The following is a 23,593-nucleotide window of genomic DNA, read 5'->3' on the forward strand; positions in this document are numbered from 1 at the left end:
GAGCCTCTAATTTTAAGCCCGTAAGGCAAACCACCACACAATTCAATATACTCATCATTAGATATTCCATCATAAGACACACTGATGTCCCTCTCACCAGGTTGAGTAAGGAGACAGTCAGTTGCTTACCAGGTGCTAGAATCTGCCACATGGCACATGCACTCAGGTCATTGGACCACAAGTACCAATACGACTCAGTCATAGTCCATGTGGAACTAAATGACCTGAGATGTACCTCCCTAGACTATATGAAGATAGACTTCATGGAGCTTTCAGAATACGTGTCTCAGGCTGGTATGAGTCCAGCATTGAGCAGCATTTTACCTTCTCCAAGGATGATGCCACAATATAAGCAAAAGATGATTGACTTTAATAATTGGCTTAGTTTCTGGTGTCATTCTAAGGGGGTGCAGTATTTGTCAGCATGGAAAGAGATGATCAACAGACCATGCTGCTTTGCCATGGATGGTCTGCATCTCTACCCCCTAGGCTTTCGAATATTAGCTAAAACATAGTCTTCCCTCATAGTGCCTTTTTTAGGCAATGTCAAAATGAAAAAGTACAGTACTTTTGACATTGCAAATCAAAACCAAGACAATCTAAAGGTATTACTGCTCGATACTAGGAGTCTAAACAAAAAACTCCACTCTCTACAAGCTCTCTTCACCCTAGAGAATGTTGATGTTTGTGCAGTCACTGGGACATGGTTTAAAGCTGCGGAAAGATCACCAACAGTGCAAGGTTATAATGCCCTCCACACATTTAGATCAGCTACTTCACAGACAGGAACTAAAGGTGGAGCTGTCTCTATTTACATCAAAAATAAATATACTTCAAGTCTGGTTAAATAGGACAATGCACATGAGCTGCTCCATGTTCAAATCACCATAGGCAAAATTCAATATCCCTTCCTTGCAAGCTATAGGTCCCTTTCTATGACTCACGAAACCTATACCATTTATTTAAACGTATTAGAAACACTAACCATCCAACCCCATACCATATTCATGGGTGACTTTAATTACCCCACTATTAACTGGGAATCCTATACAATAACAAATGTACATGCACAGAGATTTCTGGATTTTATAAACACAAACTCCCTGGACCAGATACATCAGCCATGGGTGCAACCATGCTGGATCTGGTTTGCATTAGTACGGGAGAGTGCTGCACATCCCCTACTGTAATGTCTTCCTTGGTAAGGTCAGACAACAAAATGGTCTCCTTTAAAGTAAAAATAAGAGCCCCAGCTAAACCTGGAATATTCAGGAACTACTCTAAGGATAACCTCCTGCTATTAAGTGATAACCTGGCAAAATTTCAAGTCCCCATAAACCCTGAGAACACTTCTGCCTATGAAGATGTTTACAGAAACACTGTGCAAGCATGTTAATAGCTGCATAGAGGCAGCTGTACCCACAAGGAAGAAGTACAGAACTAACTCAAAAAACAAGCCACCCTGGTGGAATGACAAAATAAATGGGCTGTATAACAGGAGGAAAAAAATCATGGCAAAAATTAGGAGGTGCAGCACCCAACAGGATAAAAGCACTCTCATCAAACTAAACAAACTAAAGAGGACAAATAAAGTCTACCAAAGACAAATTTGAAGTAAGTTTGCCCCCCTCCCCCCCAGACCAAGGACAACCACAAAGCATTCTTTAGCTATGTCAGCAAACTCAAAGGCAATACTCAACTGTTTGCAGAGCTCGTTGTAAATGGAGTCATCTATACTGAGCTAGGAGATATAGCAAACCTCCTGGCTGATAAATTCAGCTCCATCTTTACCCCTCTCTCTCCCTCAACTGTCCCTCAGGAAATACTATCAAATATAACTCCCCCTACTATCACTAGTGAACAGGTCCTTAATGCGCTCTCTAAAACCAAGAACACTGCATCAAAGGCCCCAGACAATATCCCAGGATGCCTTCTAAATAGTATGACATATGACCTAACAGGGCCTCTGGAATTACTATTTAACTGTAGCCTCCAAACAGGCTTCATGCCTCATGAATGGAGAAAAGCAACAGTCATCCCTCTGCACAAACGTGGGCCATCTACAGACCTTGTAAACTACAGCTCCATAAATCTCACTAGTCTTATATGTAAAGCCATGGAAAGAATTATCATGGAAATGATCAATAGAGATATAGTCAACCTCTAAATACTGGACCCAACCCAGTTTGGTTTCGTTAAGGGCAGATCATGCCTACTCAACCTGGTGGATTTCTTTGACAGGGTAACCAAAGCAATGGACAAGGGAAAATGGTTCACACTGCCTACCTTGACCTGGGCAAGGCATTTGACACAATACCTTAGTCAGGCATTGTTGACAAACTCAAGAGGTTAGTATGTCACCAGGTGGATAGCCAACTGGCTCACAGACAGGACCCAGGAAGTTAGAATTGGGGAGTCCACCTCTACAAAGAGGACAGTCACAAGTGGAGTCCCTCAGGGATCAGTCCTTGGACCATTCCATTTTGGCATTTACTTCTCAGAAGTCGAGGCCAGTGTCAGTGGTCTCTGGCTGACTAAATTTGCAGATGATTGCAAATTAGGAGCTGTCACTGAATCCCACACTGACACAAATGTTCTCCAGCAGAGGCTGACACAGACAAACAATTGGTGTCAGAGCCATGGACTAAAACTAAATCCCAAGAAATGCATAATAGTATCCTTTGGGAAGTTATCCATCCCTGGTGACTATGATATTGACAACACATCCCTCAGAGTTGACCCAGCAGTCAGGGATGTAGGGACACACATAGATAGTAATTTAGCCTTTAGCCATCACATGTCTACAGTAGTGAGGAAATCATTCTATGTTGCGCAACTTATAAATAAATTTATGGCATCTAAGTCCAAGGAAGTTATTGTTCCACTGTATTTGGCATTCATCAGACCTATCACTGAGTACAATGCCCCTTTGGTATGTACCTACCTAGGCATATCCAACAATTGGAATGTCCACAGAAGTACCTCACTAAAAGAATACAGACCATACGTAAAATGCCCTATGGAGACTGCCTCGAGACCCTATCCATGTATTCTGTCTCCTACAGGCTTTTGATGGTAAATCTATGCCTGGCATACAGAGCGTTGCCAGACCGCACTGTGATGGACCTCATGCATATCCACAAAACAAACAGCACCAGAATTTAAGATTTAAACCTTGCCTGTAATATAAATAGGACCTGCTGGAGAGACAGTTATGTACCCCAGAGACTACCCCATCTGTGGAAAAGGCTCCCCATTCATGTGAAGCAGAGTTCCTACCTAACCCATTTCAAGTGCAACTTAGACAATTGGATGAGGAACAGGAAATTCATCCCTGGTTTGATACCTATGTCTTTAATGAACAGAGGCAAACGGTAAATGGTTCATCTCCCAGGCCCCTGCTTACACCTATGAAGGGTATCAGAACTTGTCAGAGATTTGGTATGTATGGCTAGGCTTAAAAAAAGCCCTTGTTATCTTTAGCCTAGTAAACACCTATGAACAAGCATCATTTACATATAGTATTTAGCACTGTAAAGCTATGTTATCTCCTATAATTACTAGCATTTCCTGTGAAAAGGAACTTACATAGTGGTGTGTAATTTTGTACAGTGAGACAATACTGGATAATAGGGCTATGTAAAGAGTCATATGGCTACCTGTGATCTGCCACTTCCTTTGTTTTTGGAAAGCCAGCCTGTGTTGACTGTCAGATTTAAAATATTACATTCATTATACTCTAGGACATGTGCCTTAAGGCTCGAATGTCTGCTGCTATTGCAAAACAATAAGCATATATTCCTGACATTTTATGTGCTGTGTCCATATTGTCTCTATGTGGGCATTATTTCATTGACAGTGACTCTCTGCTAAGGAGACTCACATCATATATGCTACAGAGTGATACACAGTATGTACTTATGGGGTACATTATGGTGTCCCTTATTTTTATAATGCCAATATTATGTTATATTGACAATGGCTGACACTTACATTGTGATACTAGGTCTTAATGCATAGGACGGGCACTGTTCTAGGAATAATGTATGCTTACTGCAGAAGTATACTGAATATTACTGCTGTGGTTGCGGTCATGGGGCAGTATATAACGTGACCAAACTGTCTTACACTGTATCCTGTATTCATGTAAAAGATTTGTTATAAACTCCTGCTGTGTATACAAACTCCTGTTCATATGTTAGAGGTCATGGAATTGTATGAAATAGCCATACTATCAGATGGAATTCTGTTGTGTTCAAGGCCAGGACTGGTCTAGAGTATCTTGGAAAAGACCAGTTTAACAAATTGTCTTGTAGTGATTGAACAACAAAAGGCTGTTAGTTGTCAATATTTCAGCAGGCATGTAGCTTCAACTTTGATACTGGAAGATTAAAAGGCAGCGGGCTCTGTCCACAGACCAGGTACTTAGACTGATTCAATACTCATGCTGAAGTGCAGAATACAGAAGGTGATTTATTGCTGAAGTGCCATCTTTTGCAGGAAACATAACATTAAAAATTGATCCATTCTGCCTGAGTTTGTCATAGCTTAGGTGGATATTAAAAGTCTGAAGTCACTTAACAAAAATAGCAGTGCTTTTTTTGAAATTCTAAGTAAAAATAACATCCAGTCATTTCCCTTTTCTTTAGATTATCTCAAAAGGAAAATAATCATGTATAATGCAAATAATACTAAAGAAAAGTTTTTCATTCAACACAAATAAAAATCATAACAAACAGGTTATGATTTACACCTCACCAACTTAGCAAACTCTAACCAGATTTGGCACACTGTGTCTTTTCTGCAAATAATTCTGAGTAACTGCTATCATTGTCCAAGTCCCATACTTTATTATAAAAAAATGGACCAATTAGTACCTAACCAAAAATGTTAATAGTATTACTACCACAATTACATAATAATTAATTTCCCACTGTTTATGTTCTATATGCAAGTTTATATTTAGTGATTTGTGGCAAAATTGTATATCAATGTTAATTCACAAAGATTAGCATAACATGTACACCTTGTGTACACATTGCACTATTTTTGAATTAAGAAACAGCCCTAACATGACATGGTACAGTGATATAGCACAACAATATGAAACACAACTTAGGGATGGCTCCATGGCCATACTGTACACTAATGGGGCATTCCAGAGGAGAAGCATATACTAATTAGCCATGTGCTCTCTCGCTGTCCTGGAAGGGCCTCCAGGAAGATATCTACATCTGAGTAACTGATTCATGAAATTATCTGGACATGTAGATCAGCATGGTCAGCCCTACCATGTTGTTGTAGTAAAACTGTAAAAAGGCCATATTTGTCCTGCTTAGAATAACTAAGTACTGGGTAGCACATTTGTAAGGCAGGGTCTGGAGATGTGTTAGTGACAGACTGTATGTGAGGGTCATGGGAGTGTATGTCTGCCTGGGAGGTAGTAGTACAGCAGTTAGTGAGGGATCAGATAGATGTGTGTGTGTGTGTGTCTACCTGTGAGGTAGCTGTAGAGGAGTCACTGAGAGGTCGGATAGGGGTGTGCATGTTTGTGTATGTGTCTGCCTGGCAGGTACGTTAATGAAGGGTCAGGCAGATGTGCGTGTGTGTGTGTGTGTGTGTGTGTGTGTGTGTGTGTGTGTGTGTGCGTGTGTGCGTGCGTGTGTGTGTGTGTGAATGGGAGGGTCGTGTGAGTGTGTGTCTGCCGGGGAGGTAGCAGTAGGGGACATACTGAGGGAGTTAAGTTAGGTAGGTGCGTTTGTGTGTATGTGATTGTGTATCTGCCTGGGAGGTAGCAACAGATGACTTACTTAATGGTCAGTTAGGCGTATACATGTGTATAAGAATGGATGAATGGATGAAAGTGTGAGTGCGATTGAGTATGTAGTGGCTATGTGTGTGTGTCTCTGTGTGTTTGATGTTTATGTGTGTGTGAGTGTGGGTTGTGTTGGCAGTCATATTTCCACACACCCCTAGACTAACGAGCATAATCTACAGCATTAGATAAGGGGACCTCTAGTTACCCAGGATACTACACTTGTGCTATAATGCCACTAGCCACCCTACTCTTTTACCATAATACAACTTAAACTAGTATTGGGATTGGGGATGGGAGGAAGCATTAGACACCAGGGAGTACTCTAAATTCTTGCACTTTAATGGCACTTAATCTAGTACAGGGATCAGTGTGTGAGGGGGACCTCTAGACCCCAGGGATATGACTTGCAACATGCCATGTAAGAAGATATAGAGGAAGGGCAGAAAACTCAGTGATGGGTGCAGGGACTGTGGTATGGGTGTCATTTTGTGTGTGTGTGTGTGTGTGTGTGTGTGTTTGTGTGTGTGTGTGTGTGTGTGTGTGTGTTTGTGTTTGAATGTGTACTTGTTTGTGCGGCAGAGCAACTGAGGAAGGAGTGAAGCCTATGCCTACATGATGCAGATGCAGCACTTAACTACCATAATGTACAGATCAGCACTGATCTGCACTTTACGGTAATTAACTGTGATTCAGAGACATGCAGATTAACTGATGATGAGTTATTTCCTCATTGCTGCTAACATGTCTCTGAATCATTCCTCATTGCTGCTAACATGTCTCTTAATCACAAAATACCAAGTCGTGAGAACAGAGCCCTTTTAGTGAGAACTATATGTTTCAGTCTAGGCTCTTTAATGAATACCCAGGTAATCCTTTTTTGGCTAAAAAGAACATAACTACCTAATTCCATTATAGTTAATATATGCTGCTACATCTCTTCACTTTGGCATCCCTTCACTAAAATGTTTCTGTTCTATTCAGAGTCTTCACTAGAATATGTCTGTGTGTATGCCTCTAAGTAAATCTCATAAATTGTTTTCTTCGTTAATTTACAATTGTATATTAAGTGCCTCTTGCAATTCCTGAAGTAAACTTCTCCATCATAGTTTAAAGCAATATGCCTAAATCAAATCATTATACACCAGCCTTACTGTAAGTTTTGTCATGGCTTCTTACATGCCACCTTTTTAGTTTCAGGAATTTTATTCTGTCCTCTGTACTTTAGTACAAATTATCTTTTTTCTTTCTCCTATGCCTCTCACCACCTCCTCTGTTTACACAGTCAGATCTCCAATCCAGTTTATTAATAAATGAAAAAATATATATATTTTCATATATTAATAATGCATCAAAGGAGAATCATTTCCAGTTCTCCCTCTAATTCCTTTCTACATAAAATCATCTGAAATGATTTGGCTTTATTACTGTTAATTCTGAAAAAAACAGATGCAACTTTTTCCAGTTTTCCTTTGCCATTTAATCTGTGAGAACATAAACACTTGCTATAAACACTCAGATAGCTAATAAAACTATCTTAATTTAAATACATAAATTATATTTTCCTAAAGGAAAGAAAATATTCAAAATACTTTTATTTCTGTTATTTCCTTCTAGCTTTGATTTAAATTGTTTTCTCAAATTTCATGTAAGCCCCCCCCCCCTTTGCTGAGAAGTCTATATCTATGGCCTGTATTAACTTGTAAACCTCCTCTCACTTTTCTTTCTATTTAAAGTTAGCCTAATCTGAAAATCTTTCTTCCAGCACTTTTAAACATCTATTTACTATTTACACATAAACTGAAATAATCTGCATTGGAAAAAAGTGGCCACCATTATTTCTCATTGTAACTCCCTTCACAAATCAGAATTTCATCTTTAAATAGTACACACAATATCAAAAAATGGGGAATCATCAGGTGCCCATTTATTTAAATCTCTATCCTGATATGTATATTAACCATCAGAACATAACCAAAAAATTTAGTTACTCATTTAGTAAATTGAAACCTAAACCCTAATGTTTTCAAGGCATCTAATAAATGCTCATAGTTACACTACCAAAATATTTTTGGTTGTATTGCAGACAACCATTTTACCTCCAATATCGCAATTTGTGTCTTTTGGCTTTTCGTGGTTAGGGGTCGCCACAGCAGAACTCCGGTCCGCTAATGATTAGCAGTAGAGTTTTACGTGCTGGCTTGCCGGGTCTAACGCACAACCTTCAACGAAAGAACACCCGTTCACGCATGTCGCCACACAGAAGATGCTCTACCGCAGCACCACCACCGTACTATGCAGTAAGTATATTATTTGAATTAATAATGCATTTGTAGATTTTTCCATTCCAGTTCCACCCACTTCATCTTCCACACATTTATCATTACTTACCCCCTTTCCTAGCCTTAATATGTTTTAAAAAATCTTATTATCAATATGTATTAACAAGACTAACCTGCAGTTTGTTACAGCTGAATTTTCTTATGTTTACCAGATAAACTTTACTAGATTTTTTAAAAATGCACTATCTTCTACTTCATTCATTATACCATTCATTTATAAGTCTCAAAATTAGTTTGATTAAGATTATGCTTCCTATGTAAATGAAACAACATGACTGATTATCAGGTCAGCTTGATTATGAATGCCTTGGAAACACCAAGCACATCATTACTAGCTGGTAATGTATATGAATGCCTGACTACACCTATTATTTACTGGGCACTAATGAAAAACAAGTGACATGCATGGAATATGCATCAAACCTATCATGTGCATGCAAGCAAAATTATACACTATAAAAATGGCTTACTCTTGCAAAGGGTACAATAAAATTAAGCAGAGTGGGTGGAAGTGTTATCAGTTTGTATATTGTGTTATTATTACTTGAACAAAACAATATTGCCTACTGAAACAAATGTGTGTACACAAAGATCTAGACAGAATACAGTCTACCAAATAGTTACATCTGACTATTTAGAGTACATATTCTGCAAGAAAACAAAGCATTAGAGTTTAACTTCTAAGCTGTAAGAATCAAAATGAAGAGCTTAAGTTCTTGCTTACTTAAATCCCAAGACTCGACTTTGTATGAATCCAGGAAGTTTCTCCAGTGCTTTAATCATCTAAAAAAACATAATCAATATCAAATACCTTTCTGATGGTTTAAAACACATTTCATATGCATGCATGAAAATATAGGCATCATAATGTACACTGTTTTATAATTCTCTGTATTGCAGGTATTGTGTCATGGCTAGTGTATTACTGCTGTGTAATAAATCTGCATTATATTTCATCATTGGACAGGAGAAGACTTTCCAGTTTGCCCTGTATTCTAGCCCTAATGGCACTCACTGCCAACAGATCCAACTTTACACCTTGCATGACCGCTGTATGCAATCTGTCACCGTGTTAGCTCACTGTGTCATTTCTACACTGCCAGGGGGCATGTGTAACAATCAACTCACTGTCATCTCTTTCCCTGACCAAACTTATTATTCTGTCACAGTTTATTACATTTTAGCTTTACCTGCAGTTGAGGACAACACACATATATATATATATATATATATTTGTAGCAAAGTGTAACCAGTTTGTTGGCTGAAAGAAATCATATGTATTCATTTGCTATAAAAATCATACCATTAGAATGTCAGTCTCATTTATTTCTAATTGGGACATAATCTGCTCACTTTAGTTTCATTTGTAATTGTTCCAGATTACATCAGACAATACATGAAATCACAGGATTCGCCAAACTGTCTATCTGTCATGGACTGCAACTGAAAAGGTCATCTCTTCACATTGCCAAGTTGAAGTGTAATAGTTGCACTTTGTTACCTTTGATTTAGAACTAAAATAAGAAAAACAGAAATTTAATCAATATTGCCTTATAGTGTTAGCACGGGCTGAGATAAATGGATGTGTTAATGGTTCAATAAGGGTTTCTTTTTGTCAACTAAAAAGCACATAAAGTAAATTAAGTATTTCTGTGACACAACTAAATATTTTAATGAAACCATCTTCCACTTTAATTTCAAATGCTACAAGAATGTCTCTGTTTTGACAGCCAAAAGGTGATGTAAAATTGTGAAAATGTAATGGAAATGTATATATTTATTTCCAGAGCAACGTGTTACCTTTTATACAAATCAATTCTCATAGTGTGTTATAAGGAGAGGTGCCTCCTCCCCAGAAATAAAAAATTGTTAATGTACTGTTTTTTTATTTGCATCATGTATGTAGTAATGTAATTTAAATTATTATTAGTCAAAGAAGGCGTAGAAGGCAAAATGATTCATGAAACTGAATGGGTGGCGGGGTCACATATTCTTGGTGGAAATTAATATTTAAAGAGGACCCAATAAAAACATACATATCCTTAAAATTCAGGGATCTGGATGAAGGCTCTGTGAAGCTTTCTTTGCATATTATTGCTTATTTCTAACTGTAGACACCATACATACATAGTCTGCAGGAAATGTCATATTGTTACCCAATATGTTTGACTGTAAATCCATGATGTCAGTGGCTTGTACATGCACTTCACCATTTAGACCTCCCTCATTTCCACTGTTCCATTACCTTTTAAAATCCTTAGTTATGTTGTTTTATACTGCCTGGTCTGATAACCCATTCCAATAGTCAGCTTCCCTCTCAGTGAAAAATGCTCCCTGTCAGTGATAAAACTATTTGTGATTCTTAAACTGAGCTTTGACTCTTCAGTTTGTAACTCTCATGCCTTAATTTTACATCTTCTGTTCAACACCCTCACAATATCCATCAATGATTCTATGAATCCAAATCATATCTTCATTTTTTCTTTTTATCATTCCACAGAGAATAATGCTCCAGCCTCTCTAGCCTCCCCATAAGATCTCCCATGCATTTCTTTTATCATAATGGTATCCTTTCTTCGACCAGTCCCGAGCACCCTAATATACATTTCAACATATGATCTCAAAAAACTGGTCAAAGTATTCCAAATGAGGCCTCATCAGTGGTCTAGGGAGCGTACTACTGACCTTCTCATGACAAGAATCCTGGAGATACAGACCAACATCTTTTTGATCTTTGCTCCTGTCCTTCTATTCTCTTCCTTGTAATTTGTCACAACAGTTATAATAATGCCAAGATTTTTTTTTGTTTTATTACTTTATGTAGCAATGACAGTATTATTACCTCCCCTCCAATCAAATGCATTTCTCAGCATTTATCTTTATCTGTCATCTCTCAGACCATTCTGATGGCATTCCTAAGTCTCATTAAGGCATAATACAGAGGGGTTATGGATAGGTGTCTGATCATGAACGCACTGCTACATATTTGAGAAATGGATGCCAAGAATATGCGAAGTGATGACTGACATGTGAGATCAGAAACTTGTCAAATGGGTCATGATGTTAACATGCCTAATACTGCTTTCCAGCAATTTAAAGATCGAATATTGAGATTTGAACATTACATGCAACATTTTAAAAAGCTTCAAATGCAACAATTACATTTTGAAGCTAAGCTTATATTCAGCTTTAGATTGTTCCACGTGGGCTGTGCATACTAAAAATGCCCACTTATTGAGAAAAGTATCCAGATTTGCTAAAAGAATTATAGTTTATAAACTTGTCCTGTTTGATTCAATATATGAAATTAATGAATAGGTTCTTTGAACAATTGAGCTGCATTTTAAAACTGAGGTGGCTGAGTTATATGACATTTTGTTAAATGGCATTGAGTCTAATTAACACTCACGGTTATTTAGTAAAACTTTGGAATGGCTTGCTTTATTTGAACAAAAATTAACAGAGACCAAAAAATGCAAACTTACAAGAGATAAATTGATTTTCAATGGGGCTATGTTTTTACCTGGCCCAATCATAAAACTAGTAGCCTTAACACTAAGATAGTGAATGAAGATCGCAAGTTGTTTTCTGTGGATACTGACAATGTAACCAACGAGCTTACATCAGTTCCAGTCTCTCTTCCAGTGCAGACAAATGAATGTGTATCTCTTAACAAATGGAAACCAAACTCAGAAGACCATGGTGGAGTCAGCTGCTACTGCTAATTCCAATACACAGGTTCCATTACAAGCTGTGGTAAATGCCGATCTGGTATCTGCTTTGGATCCATTGGATTATCCTCAGCTTTAAAAAAACCCCACTACCACTACCACCAATGAGGAAATGGACTTGTAGCAACAAGAACAATCAGAACAAAGATGTTCCATCACTCTGACCATTTACACACAGTCAGGTAAAGCATTAAAGATGGATAATATGAGCAATGGTACTGTTTTTACTTTATCTGAATGTATACTTTCAGAGGCAGAATTTTCTGTGCTAAATAAAAGCTTGTCATTTATTCCTGCTTTCACACTTAATATATCACAAGTTTTAATTGAGCTAAAGCTGTTTATAAGGAAATTAAATCTTAAAATCCTGTTTTAAGAATCTGAATACACGGATAGTCAGATGTACCAAAAGGGTAGTATTTATGCTGGTAATAGTAATAACTTTGTGACTGTTTTTGAAAAACTAGTTGAGAATGACATTTATGAATTATATACACATAAACAAAGTGGTAATTTTTTGAATTTAAATAAGAATGAATATTAGGCTATATTTTCACTAACATCTAACGAAAGCATTGTAATAAAAGCAGCTGATAAGGGAGGAGGAGTTGTATTAAATATTTCATATTATATTAATACTATGTCTAATATGTTACGCACTGATGATTATATAAAATTATGAGGAATACTGTTATGCAAATTGCTTTTAATGTTAACGCAGCTTAACAAAGTATGTTGCACAATGGTATGTTTTCTGAAAATATTTTTCATTTTTTGATTAATTGATTATGTGACTGTTCCTTTTATATATGGCATTCCCAAAATCCATAAATCCATAAATCGCTCAGTAACCCACCCCTACGACCTATAGTTTCTGCTAGAGGTCGGGTTACTGAGCCAATATCTAATTTTTTAGAAAGAGAGCTGAAGGTCATTTTACATAAATCTACTACAGTGGTTATGGACACAAGGGATTTTTGGAACAGCTGTCTATTTGGAAAGCTTCAAATGAAATTACCAGTTGTTATTTTGTTACTTTGGATGTTGACTCTCTCTTTACATAGATACCAAAGAGAAGAGGGTATTAATATGGTTAGCGAGTACATTTTATCTCAACCAAGTTTAATAGATTTTAATATAAACCTGGTCTGTGCTTTGCTAGAGATTGTATTATCTAACAATGTTTTTCTTTTTCAAGGGCAGTATTTTAAACAAGTTAAAGGTGTGGCCATGGGTACTCATGTGGCCAACACCTATGCAAATCTTGTTATGAATTTTTGGGAGAATAAATATATTTTGTCTAGTACATATAGTAAATATTTAAACAATGTAGTTTTTATAAGCTTTTTGTTGATGATTTATTTTTGTTATGGGAAGGTTCTTTAGTTGACCTAAATGATTTTATTACCTATTTACAGACTACTACCAGCTTCTTAACTTTTAAGAAGCATATTAATTACAAACAGATAGATTTTTTAGATGTAACACTTATAAAAGATGTTAAAGGTGGAATACAGACCAAGTTATATGGTAAGGATGTAAAATGTACATATTTTTTAAGACAAAGTATGCATCCATCATTCATCTTTAATAATATAGTTAGGAATCAAATGGGTAGGATATTATTAGTGAATACAGAAAATGTTAATGTGAGTGAAGAGATGGATACTATGGTTCATGATTTTTGTAATAGGGGTTATAAGCATAATACCCTTATTAAAGAGAGAGAGTTGGGATTGCAGAGTAGAGAATCTGTACTGCTACCTATATTTTTAGAGCAGTAAATTTTGAACACAGCTGCAATATGTTAAATGGTAATGGGAATAATAGAGAACAAAGGTTAATAGGAGGGATTTTGTTATCATGCTATGTTCACTTATGATCGTGATACAACAAAGATTAATCATATTATTAGAAAACACTGGTCAGTATTATCGCATGTACCCGAACTTAAGAATTTGTATGAGCATGGCCCTACATTTGGTTATAAGAGATCTTGTAATTTAAAAAAAAAAATAGCTAAGTTATAAAGAGGAGATAAAATCCTCTGTACCATACAGCATCAAAGTAGATACTCATCAGTGTGGTAGTTGTAGTTTTTGTAAATTTATATATACTGAAAAGTCCATCATTCATCCTTTACATAACTCCTGTTTTGTCCTTAGGGAGTATGGCACTTATGACATTATGTGGTTTACTTAGCAAAGTGGTTCAAGTGTTCAGCATGTTATAAAGGAAAAAACAAACCAGTGCCTTAAGGACAGAATATGTAGTCACTTGTCAGAAATAAGGAGGGTATAAAATAATGCTTTGTTTAGGCATATACAGAATATAGATAATAGTTTACGTTTGTGATTTTGAGTGTTATTTCTCCCCAATTTTGTGGTGGATAATATGGATACATACTGAAAATGAAGAGAATAAGTGGATTTTTGTATCTTAAGTCACACTATCCACAGGGTTTAAATGATGTTGTTAGTATTAAGACACTGCTTACATTTTTAAACAATAGAGTAAGATAGATTTTTTAAAGTATTCTGAGTGAATGCATATATTATTTGTTTTTAATTGTATAACAGCTCTTGTTTAAATGTTTAATTGCTTGTGATCACATGACTTATTAGGTGTATTTAAGCAGTGATTTTTTTATGGTTTGTTATTGCCTAAAGAAGCATTTTGTATGTGAAAGTGTTATTACTAGCAGTATTAAAAGACTTTTATATGGCTTGTGGTTCCTGAATATTTTTTTACTGTATTAGTTTTCGCTTTGGTGGATCTGGATTTATAACTCAGGTCTTTATTTACATGCTATATTGTGCACATGAGGCTGCACTGAATGGCCATGCTAGTCTGCCTTCCTTGTGTTGTCACATCAGTCACAAACCCAGTGGTAGCATTCTTCCAGCTGCTGGACATCCTACTATTGCTTCTCCCATTAACACAATTGTTCACTTTACTTGTGTGGTCATTTGGTCTGCTGGATGGCACTGTACAATGCCTGCTACATGACTGATCAGATATTCAACAAACTGCTTGAAAATTAGTGCTGCAAAGATGTCCATCTGTTGGTTATGAATCCCAACCTTAATGTCTAACTAAAAATGTTACAGAATTTTTTAACAAAGCCAGCAATACTCTTTGATAAGTGTCATGGGATCTTGTACACTCTATTTATTTATGTATTTATTTGTTTGTTTTGAGTATGTGAGTGGACTGTACCACTATGATCCTTTTCTCAGCCATGACCTATTCGCAGAAGGTAATATTAGAATAGGTCATGGCTGAGAAAAGGGTCATAGTGGTACAGTCCACCATTGTTAACATCTCTATATTGTAAATGATATTTATTTATGACAGATACAAAGTATGGTATATTGTACAGAATGTGCAGAGAAAATAGACTGCATACAATATACCATACTTTTTATCTGTCATAAATAAATATCATTTACAATATAGAGATGTTAGCAATGGTGAATAGTACAGACATTTAGTCATATAACACTGACAGAAAAGCAAGCTGTTACTGAAAAATTAGACAAGCTTAATGTAAACCCATACATAGTCTGCTGGATTGCAAATTGGCTATCCAACATACCCCAGGCTGTGAAAGCTGCTGATAGATTAGCATACCTATTCTTATATTCAGTAGCCTAAAGAGGCTACTGCAAGGTGATCAATGTCTCACTGTTTGAGCTATGAAAGACACAGTCCTATTTGACCTCCTATTTCCAGTATATCTACAAACTCTTGCATGAAGGACTTAAATCTTCACCCACACATAAAGAAGAATCACTGGAAAGATAAGCTCCTTACTCACTGTATTCTCAGACTGTGGAATAAGTTATCAGTACAGGCCAAACAAAATACCTCCTTAGCTCCATTAAGGCTAGTCTTGGTCACTGGATATGCAAACACAAATTTACACCAGGGTTATCATGTTCAGCCCCTTTTCTCCTGGGGTTGAGAATAGGGACAGCAGTAGTAGGTCACAGAACAGTCAGAAGGCAGAACAGAGGTCAGAGAGTTAGTAGAGAAAGGAGGAGGGAGGTGCAGGGAGAGAGTCAGGGTAAAAATCAGGTAACCCCTCAGTCTTTATTACAACTGGGAATCTGTTGTATGTTGTTCCATAGTTTCTTTGCAAATGAGGAGATGGTGGAAAGATATGAATTTAATAAAGTTTGTTCCAGATTATGAGGACAGTGAATGTGAAGGTCTTCTGGCTAGAATGAAGTGAGAAATTTGGAATGTTAAGAGTTTTTGGGTTCTAACTATTAAAGCATAGGAGTGATGAGTGGGTAAGGTGGACTTCAGAAAGAAGCAGAGGTTAACAATAATTGAGTATGTTACAGTGGCCAGGATAAAGATGAATTTAAGCATGACTAGTACGCAATAAGCTGTAATCAGAAGAAGACAAAGTTTCACAGTTTCATAGATTCTTGCTTAGCTTATGGCCAAGGAGATCATCAAGAATCCTATCTCTATCACCTCACACTGATGGAAGATTAATCAGGTTTTCCCTTATGCAGATTTTCTCCACAAAATTCCATGAGATATTTACAATCCAGTCATTCAGGCAGGATTTAAAGGTTGCCAGATATGTACTCTGCTTAATATATAAGTGTTGCTGATCCCAAAAATGTGTGATGTTATGTTAGGTACTGGTTATACCAACTGGTGGTATTAAATAGTGGCACATGTTTAGCTTTATAGAGTGAGACTGCTACTGAGGTGAAGGATTTCAAAAAGTGCTGAGTCATTTATACCATGTGTAGCTAAGGATAAATTACAAATCAGGAGGCCAAATGAGACTAAGTAGAGGCAGAAGAGTTACATGCCAAAGAGGCCATCTTATTCAAAGATAGACCTAATATGGAAGGAAACAAGTTGGTCTATAACTTATTTGGACCTCAAGACCTTATGGAGATACCACAAAGGAGATGTCATGCAATATAGAAATATTTTCTAAGCATTTCAAGGGTGTGATGGTTGAAGGGCTGAAGAACCCAGGTCCCTAATGACCAGGTCAAATTTAAAAGGAACATTATCTATATATTATTCAGTAGTGTTACCAGATTTAATAAAGGAAACATCTGAACTTCTTGCTATCAAAGATGAACACATAATGAACACAGTAAACAATTTTTTGTCCCAACCTTGCTGTAAAATTTGACTGTAAGTAGGGGATTTAACAACTGTTCAAGTTTGTAACATCCACAAACAAGGCTATCCATTGTCCCTAGATATCAGCTTTCAAATTAGATATTCATATGCCAAAGAGGAGAGGCTCAAGTGAGGGTCCTGTAAAAACTCAATGCAGACAGATACAAAGGGTCAGAATTGAAGTCCTAACCAAGAAGCTGTGAGGTAGAGATCTTATCACAGCCACCATACTACCCATGACTTCTTCTTCTTCTTTTCTTTCGGCTTTTCCCGGTTAGGGGTCACCACTGCAGATCACCTGTCCACTCATGATTGGCAGTGGAGTTTTACAGTGTTGAGTTGCCAGCCCGGTGCCCAACCTTCCACAGAAGGCACACACACACACACACACACACACACACACACACACACACACACACACACACACACCTAGGGCCAATTTAGAGTGTCCAATCCACCTGCAGCATGTCTTTGGGATGTGGGAGGAAACCGGAGCAACCGGAGGAAACCCACGCGACCACAGGGAGGACATGCAGACTCCGCACAGAAGGCACCCCAGCCAAGGATTGAACTGGTGAACCTCTTGCTGTGAGGCGACAATGCTAACCACTGCACCACCGTGGCCGCCCACCATACTACCCATGACATGGGCACAAAAAAAAAAAAAAAACATGTAAAACTTGACAGAGATGATGAGTGGAAATCAAGGTTGAACCCTTGATCTTGGAACAGAAAAACATAAATATTAACCACTGAAACATTCTACTGGCCTTCAACCAACATGCTGCTCCTAATTAATAAACTAAGAAATTTGGCTTGCTGAAGAGGCTAATCACTACCATAAATGCATTTATGATTTAAATTTAAATTTTTGATGCCATATAGGCTAGGAAAAATTGTGGAAAGAAGGCAAATCAATTTCTTATACATCAACAGCTTCTTCAGATGCACAAGCTAGATATGCACAGGCTAAGAAGGAAAAGTTAGGAATGCTCTTCAGTTGTCAGAAATTCCATGATTATTTGTTTTGGGGGACATGCAGCGGTGGAGACAGACAATAACCATTTGTAAAGGATCATCAGGTAGTATTTACATAATGTATATAATCCAACCAGAAAGCAGAAGAGGGCAAAAAACACAGCTGATATAGATAAAATAAAAAACAGCATTTTATTACAAGATGAGCACTTTCACGCCAATCAGGGATCTTTTTCAGATCCATAAAAATCAAGCAGAATAATGTATTTAAATATAAAAACAAAAGCAACAACTGTCCATTCAAATCACACCATAAATATCATATGACATTAAAAAAAATAAACTGATAAACAAACCACTAAAATAATTCAATTTGCATCACCCGACAGCCAGTGCATGCAATACAATGCATCCATTCATCTAAGGAGTGGATGTGACTGAAGGTGTGGTTTCAAAGGCACTGCTTCTTTCAGCACATGGCCCCAATCCACTTGAAGCATTAAGATCCACTTCAATTTGTTTTTTTCCAGTCACATTAACTAGATCACCTGGTCTCATACTAGTGCCAAGTTGTTGTAGGACAATGAAAAATAAGAAGTGTTCAGAGCCCTTTTGGATTACATGCTTAGCTAGGGCATTTTTATCATTACAAGTGAGAATACCATAAACATGTTCCCGAACGAGTTCCCTGAAGGAGTGGTTTGTTTTCCCTACAAAAAAAGGATGGGCATATTCTGAATCTAGCCACATAGACCAAGTTCTTACTGGAACAGTCAGAATAACTAGAAAAGCTAAACTTCCTACCAGTGGAGGTTTGGGATGTATAAAGAAACTTCTATTGCTATCTATAAATACACAAGCACCACAAGTCCTGCAGGAGTACGTCTCACTACACTGTGAGATTATTCTGACAGAAGAAACATTGTTATAGCATAATATTTTTTTTAAAGATTTTCTATTTTTAAAACAGAACCTAGGTTCCGCACCTACTATTTCCCTCAGCCTGTTATCATCTTGCAGGCTAGACCAACTCCTTCTGAACACCTCACACATGTTCTTAATATTAGAAGAATAAAATGGAAATCCCTAATCTGAGAGATCTAGCTTGAGATGGATCAATCTGTGGGGTGGAGTATTATTAGAAAATAGGGCTTAGCTCAACCTGATTTATCAAAATTATCAGGGTCTAAATATAAGTTCACCTCACAACTCGCATAACTTCTATCAAATAGCTCTGACCTAAGTCCAGATAAATTTTCCTCACAGTGTTTCAATATGTATACCCAGGAATACATGCTATTGCTATGTAAAATTTGCCTTTTCCTACAGGTTTTCCTAAACAAGCTTGAAGTAAAACCACCAATATTAGTCCTACAAATCTGTACATTTAGAAACTCTATAGATGTGTTGGAAAACATCACAGTGAAGAAAAGGAAAGATTTGGAGGCATTCACAAAATAAACTAAATCTTGTAGTTGCAGACTTGTCCCTATCCACAAAAGGAACACATCATCTACAATACTTGATATGTTTCGAAAAACAATTGCCCTCTAGAACTTCAGCGGTCTCCCAACAAACTAGAACTACATTGGCATAACTATTAGCACACAAAGTGCCCAAAGCTACACCCAAGCTCTGTAAATAATATTTATCAGCAAAAAGAAATACATTGTTAATTAAAAGACGCTCAATAAGTAAACAAATCGAATTTATCTTTCCCACATCATAGTCACTATGGCTATGCAAAACCAACCTAGTAAACTCTAAGCCTATCTCATTGGTTATAACTGTAAAGAGGGACTGGAATCTAGTGCCACCATCAAAATGTCATCACTAGCAGACAGACTGCTAGTATATTCATAGAGGGTTTGAAGAAACTGTTTTGCATCTCAAAGTACTGTCTGTACTTTAGTATAGGTGTAAGCATCTCCTCTACAAATATTGACAGAAGCTCAGTTAGCCAGCCCCTTCCTGAAACTACTGGCCTCATTGGTGGCCACAATGGATGTTTATGTACTTTGGGCAATTCATACAGCACTGATACAGTTGGGTGCTCAACAATCAAATAGTCATAAAGCTCTTTTAGTGATACATCTACTAACAAAAGAATCATACACATCATTATATAGCCTTAAAATAATATAATCAACTTCTTTCTTTGTAAGAACAGAATAAGAAGACTCATCTGACAGTAATAAAAACATACTCTCAAGCTAACAATCCTTATCCATAAGAGAAATAGCACCCCCTTTATCAGCAGGGCATATAACAAAATGATCCATACTTTCTAGCTCTTTAACAACCAGATGCTCACCAGGGGTAAGGTTGTGAAATTTCTTAAAGTTCATTTTTCCTCCAGAGGAGCCCAAAACTAATAACAATTTGGATTCACAAACTTTGGAAAATGGTTCTAGCAGCGGATGTAATAGAGGTATAAATGTACTTGGTTTCTTAAAGTCATTCATCCCAGTATTGGTAGGAAACATACTTTTCAACATACATTCCTGGTAAAACATTTAAGATCTAATATAACATCACACTATAACTGCCTCATCAGGAATAAAGGAAAGTCCTTTCTCTAGTAAGACACCTGTTTGGTAGTTAACTGTACAGATTAAATGCTCCAAATTAAAGAGGTTTTGGGATATTCCACATACGTTTTATCATTGTCTCCATTGGTTTCTCCGTCATCAGTTTCTACTACTTCCTCCCTCAATTCTGAGAGCATCTCTGAACAGAGGTGTCTCTTATGGGTAGAGGTAAACTGGGAAAAAATGGTTGCATATTGGTCTTATTATTGGTATTAGCAATTTTCTTGCTCACATCCTCTCCCTAGGGCAAAACATTGTTGCCATTGTCATTAACAGCTCTGACAAAAATAGCAACAATCTATATTAACAACATTACTGAGACTGGACACTGAAGGTGCAGGATATTTAGTAGCCTGCTGATCCGGTATCTTATTACTGGATGAATCTATTCTCAGCCAAGAAAAAAAGATTGCTAGAACAGATGTCAGAATTGTCCCTGCTCAACTTCTTATGCTTCTACAGCAGTAACTTGGTCTCATAGAATGTAATGCTGCTCATAAGCTGATCAAAGGCTGAATGGAATACTGCAAAGGAGAACTTATCTTGTAACTGTTGGAACAACGTGTTGATCTCCTTCATAAGTGAATCTTCGGTAGGTCTAAAAAAGTCAATAAGTAGCTTAATATAACAAAAGCTAGTATCCAAAATCAGCCTTTGCCAGTTCACTAACAGTTCAGGGTAGGAGTCACCATAAGTTGGCATCTTAGTGACTCTCAACCCTCTCGTTACCACATTATAGTGGATGCATGCTTCAAAATGGAGACGTTAGTACTTTATATGTTTCAACTTAAATCATCTTTGACTTGTTCCATAAGGTTAGGGAAAGCCTCAGTATCAGCGGCATCAGTATCTATATTGTTATCATCATTAAATAGATCTAGTAGCAATAAAGTATTACCTTCCATATGTAGAAGTTGTGCAAACTGCTTGCACCACTCTGGCCATTTCACGGTATTCCCAGTATTAGCTTCACAATCCAGTTCTATATTAAGACCCTCTGCCATGCTCCAACACCGGTGAAAGAAAAGTAGCAAAAGCAAACAACAAACATTACCAGAGTTTGGAAGAACATCCTTGAGCTGAAGTATATAATCCAACCAGAAAGCAGATGAGGGCAAAAAACCCAGCCGAGGAGGTAGAATGAAACCAATATTTTATTACAAGATGAGCACTTTCACGCCCACCAGACGCTTCTTCAGATCAATAAAAATTAAGCTTGGCTGTTGTTTTCCTCAGCAAATAATTGAGGATGGCCAATGTCACTTGTCATGCATGTTTATTGTAGGTAGATAGCACATCATGAGGATACATGTTATATGTCAGTAGCCCTCTGTAACCTCTGTACTCATATTGATGCTTTATCACTATTGCCTACAGCCCTTTGAAAACCTCATGATTGAGATAACCTTGTAAAAAATATTCCTGGGAAAATGTCTGTTACAACTTACTTATTTGCTAGATTTAGAATTATAAAGAATTCTATAGTGCTTACTACAGGCGTTCATGACAATGTGATTGGTACTGCATCCAGGCTGGCAGCTGATAGGATGGAATTCCAGTCTTTTCATCTCTTACTTAGAAAATGGATGGATAGTTATATGAATGCAGTATGGTGGACAAATTCCATTAACAAAATTGCCAACCGTTTCATCCAATGTACAGCTGACACCATAATTTATCATACCGGGGGGGGGGGGTGAGTGGGTAGCAGTTAATATTATAACACAATATTACAACACAAATAACACTAATACAAGCTTTTTCCTCAAAACAGTTTCCACCACTTCAATCAAAAGCATGCTCTCCAAACTAACAACCTCATCAACAGCAGCCGTCCTACTCCCCAGCTATTTCTTGAAACTCCCAGCAGATGCTATTGCTATCCCAGTCTCCACTCTCATAAACAGATCAATTGTTGAAAACTATGTGCCCAAACTCTGGAAAATATCCTATGTTACGCCCATACATAAAGGCGGAACCTCCACTGAACTTAATAACTACAGACCCATTGCTTCACTCTTCCCCTGGTCAAAATCCTAGAAAAATGCATCCATACACAGATGCTAAACTATCTCCTAGACAGTAACATCCTGTCACCTACTCATCATGGTTTCATACCTGCCCATAGTACCACTACAGCCCTCCTCTGCTTCACAGACACAGTAAACCATCTCAAAAATGAAGGCTTACAGGTGTCAACTCTTTTTTTGGATCTGTCCAAAGCATTTGACACAGTCTCACACCACATCCTGCTAAACAAACCAAACCGACATCACATATCAAATTCCACTCTTACCTGGTTCCAAAGCTACTTAACTGACAGGTACCAATCTGTGAAATGGGAACATTCTCTCTCTCCTCAGCTGCCCATAACTATAAGAGTTCCACAGGGTTCTATCTTAGGACCACTACTATTCACAGTCTTCACAAATGACCTCCATACCTCCACACAGCATGCATCTGTCATTCAGTATGTGGTTGACACTACCTTAATCTGTGCTGCACAAAACATTCCCACCCTCCTGCAAACAACTCAACTAGCATTCTCTGATGTTGAAAACTACCTTACCAAAGCCCAACTTATCCTCAATCCAAAGAAAACTCAGCTTATGATTATAACCAGTTCGAACAAAAACACTGATAACAATCAATTCACTATCTACTCCACAAATGCTACTCCAATCGCTCCAGTGGCACAGGCTAAGCTATTGGGAATAACCATAGACTCCCACCTAAAATTTGATAGTCATCTCAACTTAACTATTAAAAAAGTACATGCCAAACTGGGATCACTCTACCGTATCAAACCATTTCTTACCAACAACACAAAATCAACCATTGCTCACTCCCAACTTCTATCCACCCTACTCTATGCATCTCTCATTCTGACTAATCTCAACAAAACTGAACTAAGCAAAATGGAAGCCTGCTATCACAGAATTGCCCGCTTTGCTGCAAATTGCTCATATAGAA

General features: G+C 37.3%; 1 protein-coding gene across 1 annotated transcript in view; it reads right to left on the reverse strand.

Moving 5' to 3' along the window:
* Positions 1-23,593, reverse strand: part of IMPG1 (interphotoreceptor matrix proteoglycan 1) — a 1,456,118-nt gene that overhangs the window by 614,804 nt on the left and 817,721 nt on the right. Inside the window, exon 9 of the mRNA XM_044086796.1 lies at positions 8,882-8,940. Within this exon, the coding sequence (XP_043942731.1) occupies positions 8,882-8,940 (59 nt within the window). The remainder of the gene's footprint in view (positions 1-8,881; positions 8,941-23,593) is intronic.

Source organism: Protopterus annectens, chromosome 1.part1, assembly GCF_019279795.1.
Source record: "Protopterus annectens isolate FY-2018-M chromosome 1.part1, PAN1.0, whole genome shotgun sequence".
Lineage (NCBI taxonomy): Eukaryota > Metazoa > Chordata > Ceratodontiformes > Protopteridae > Protopterus > Protopterus annectens.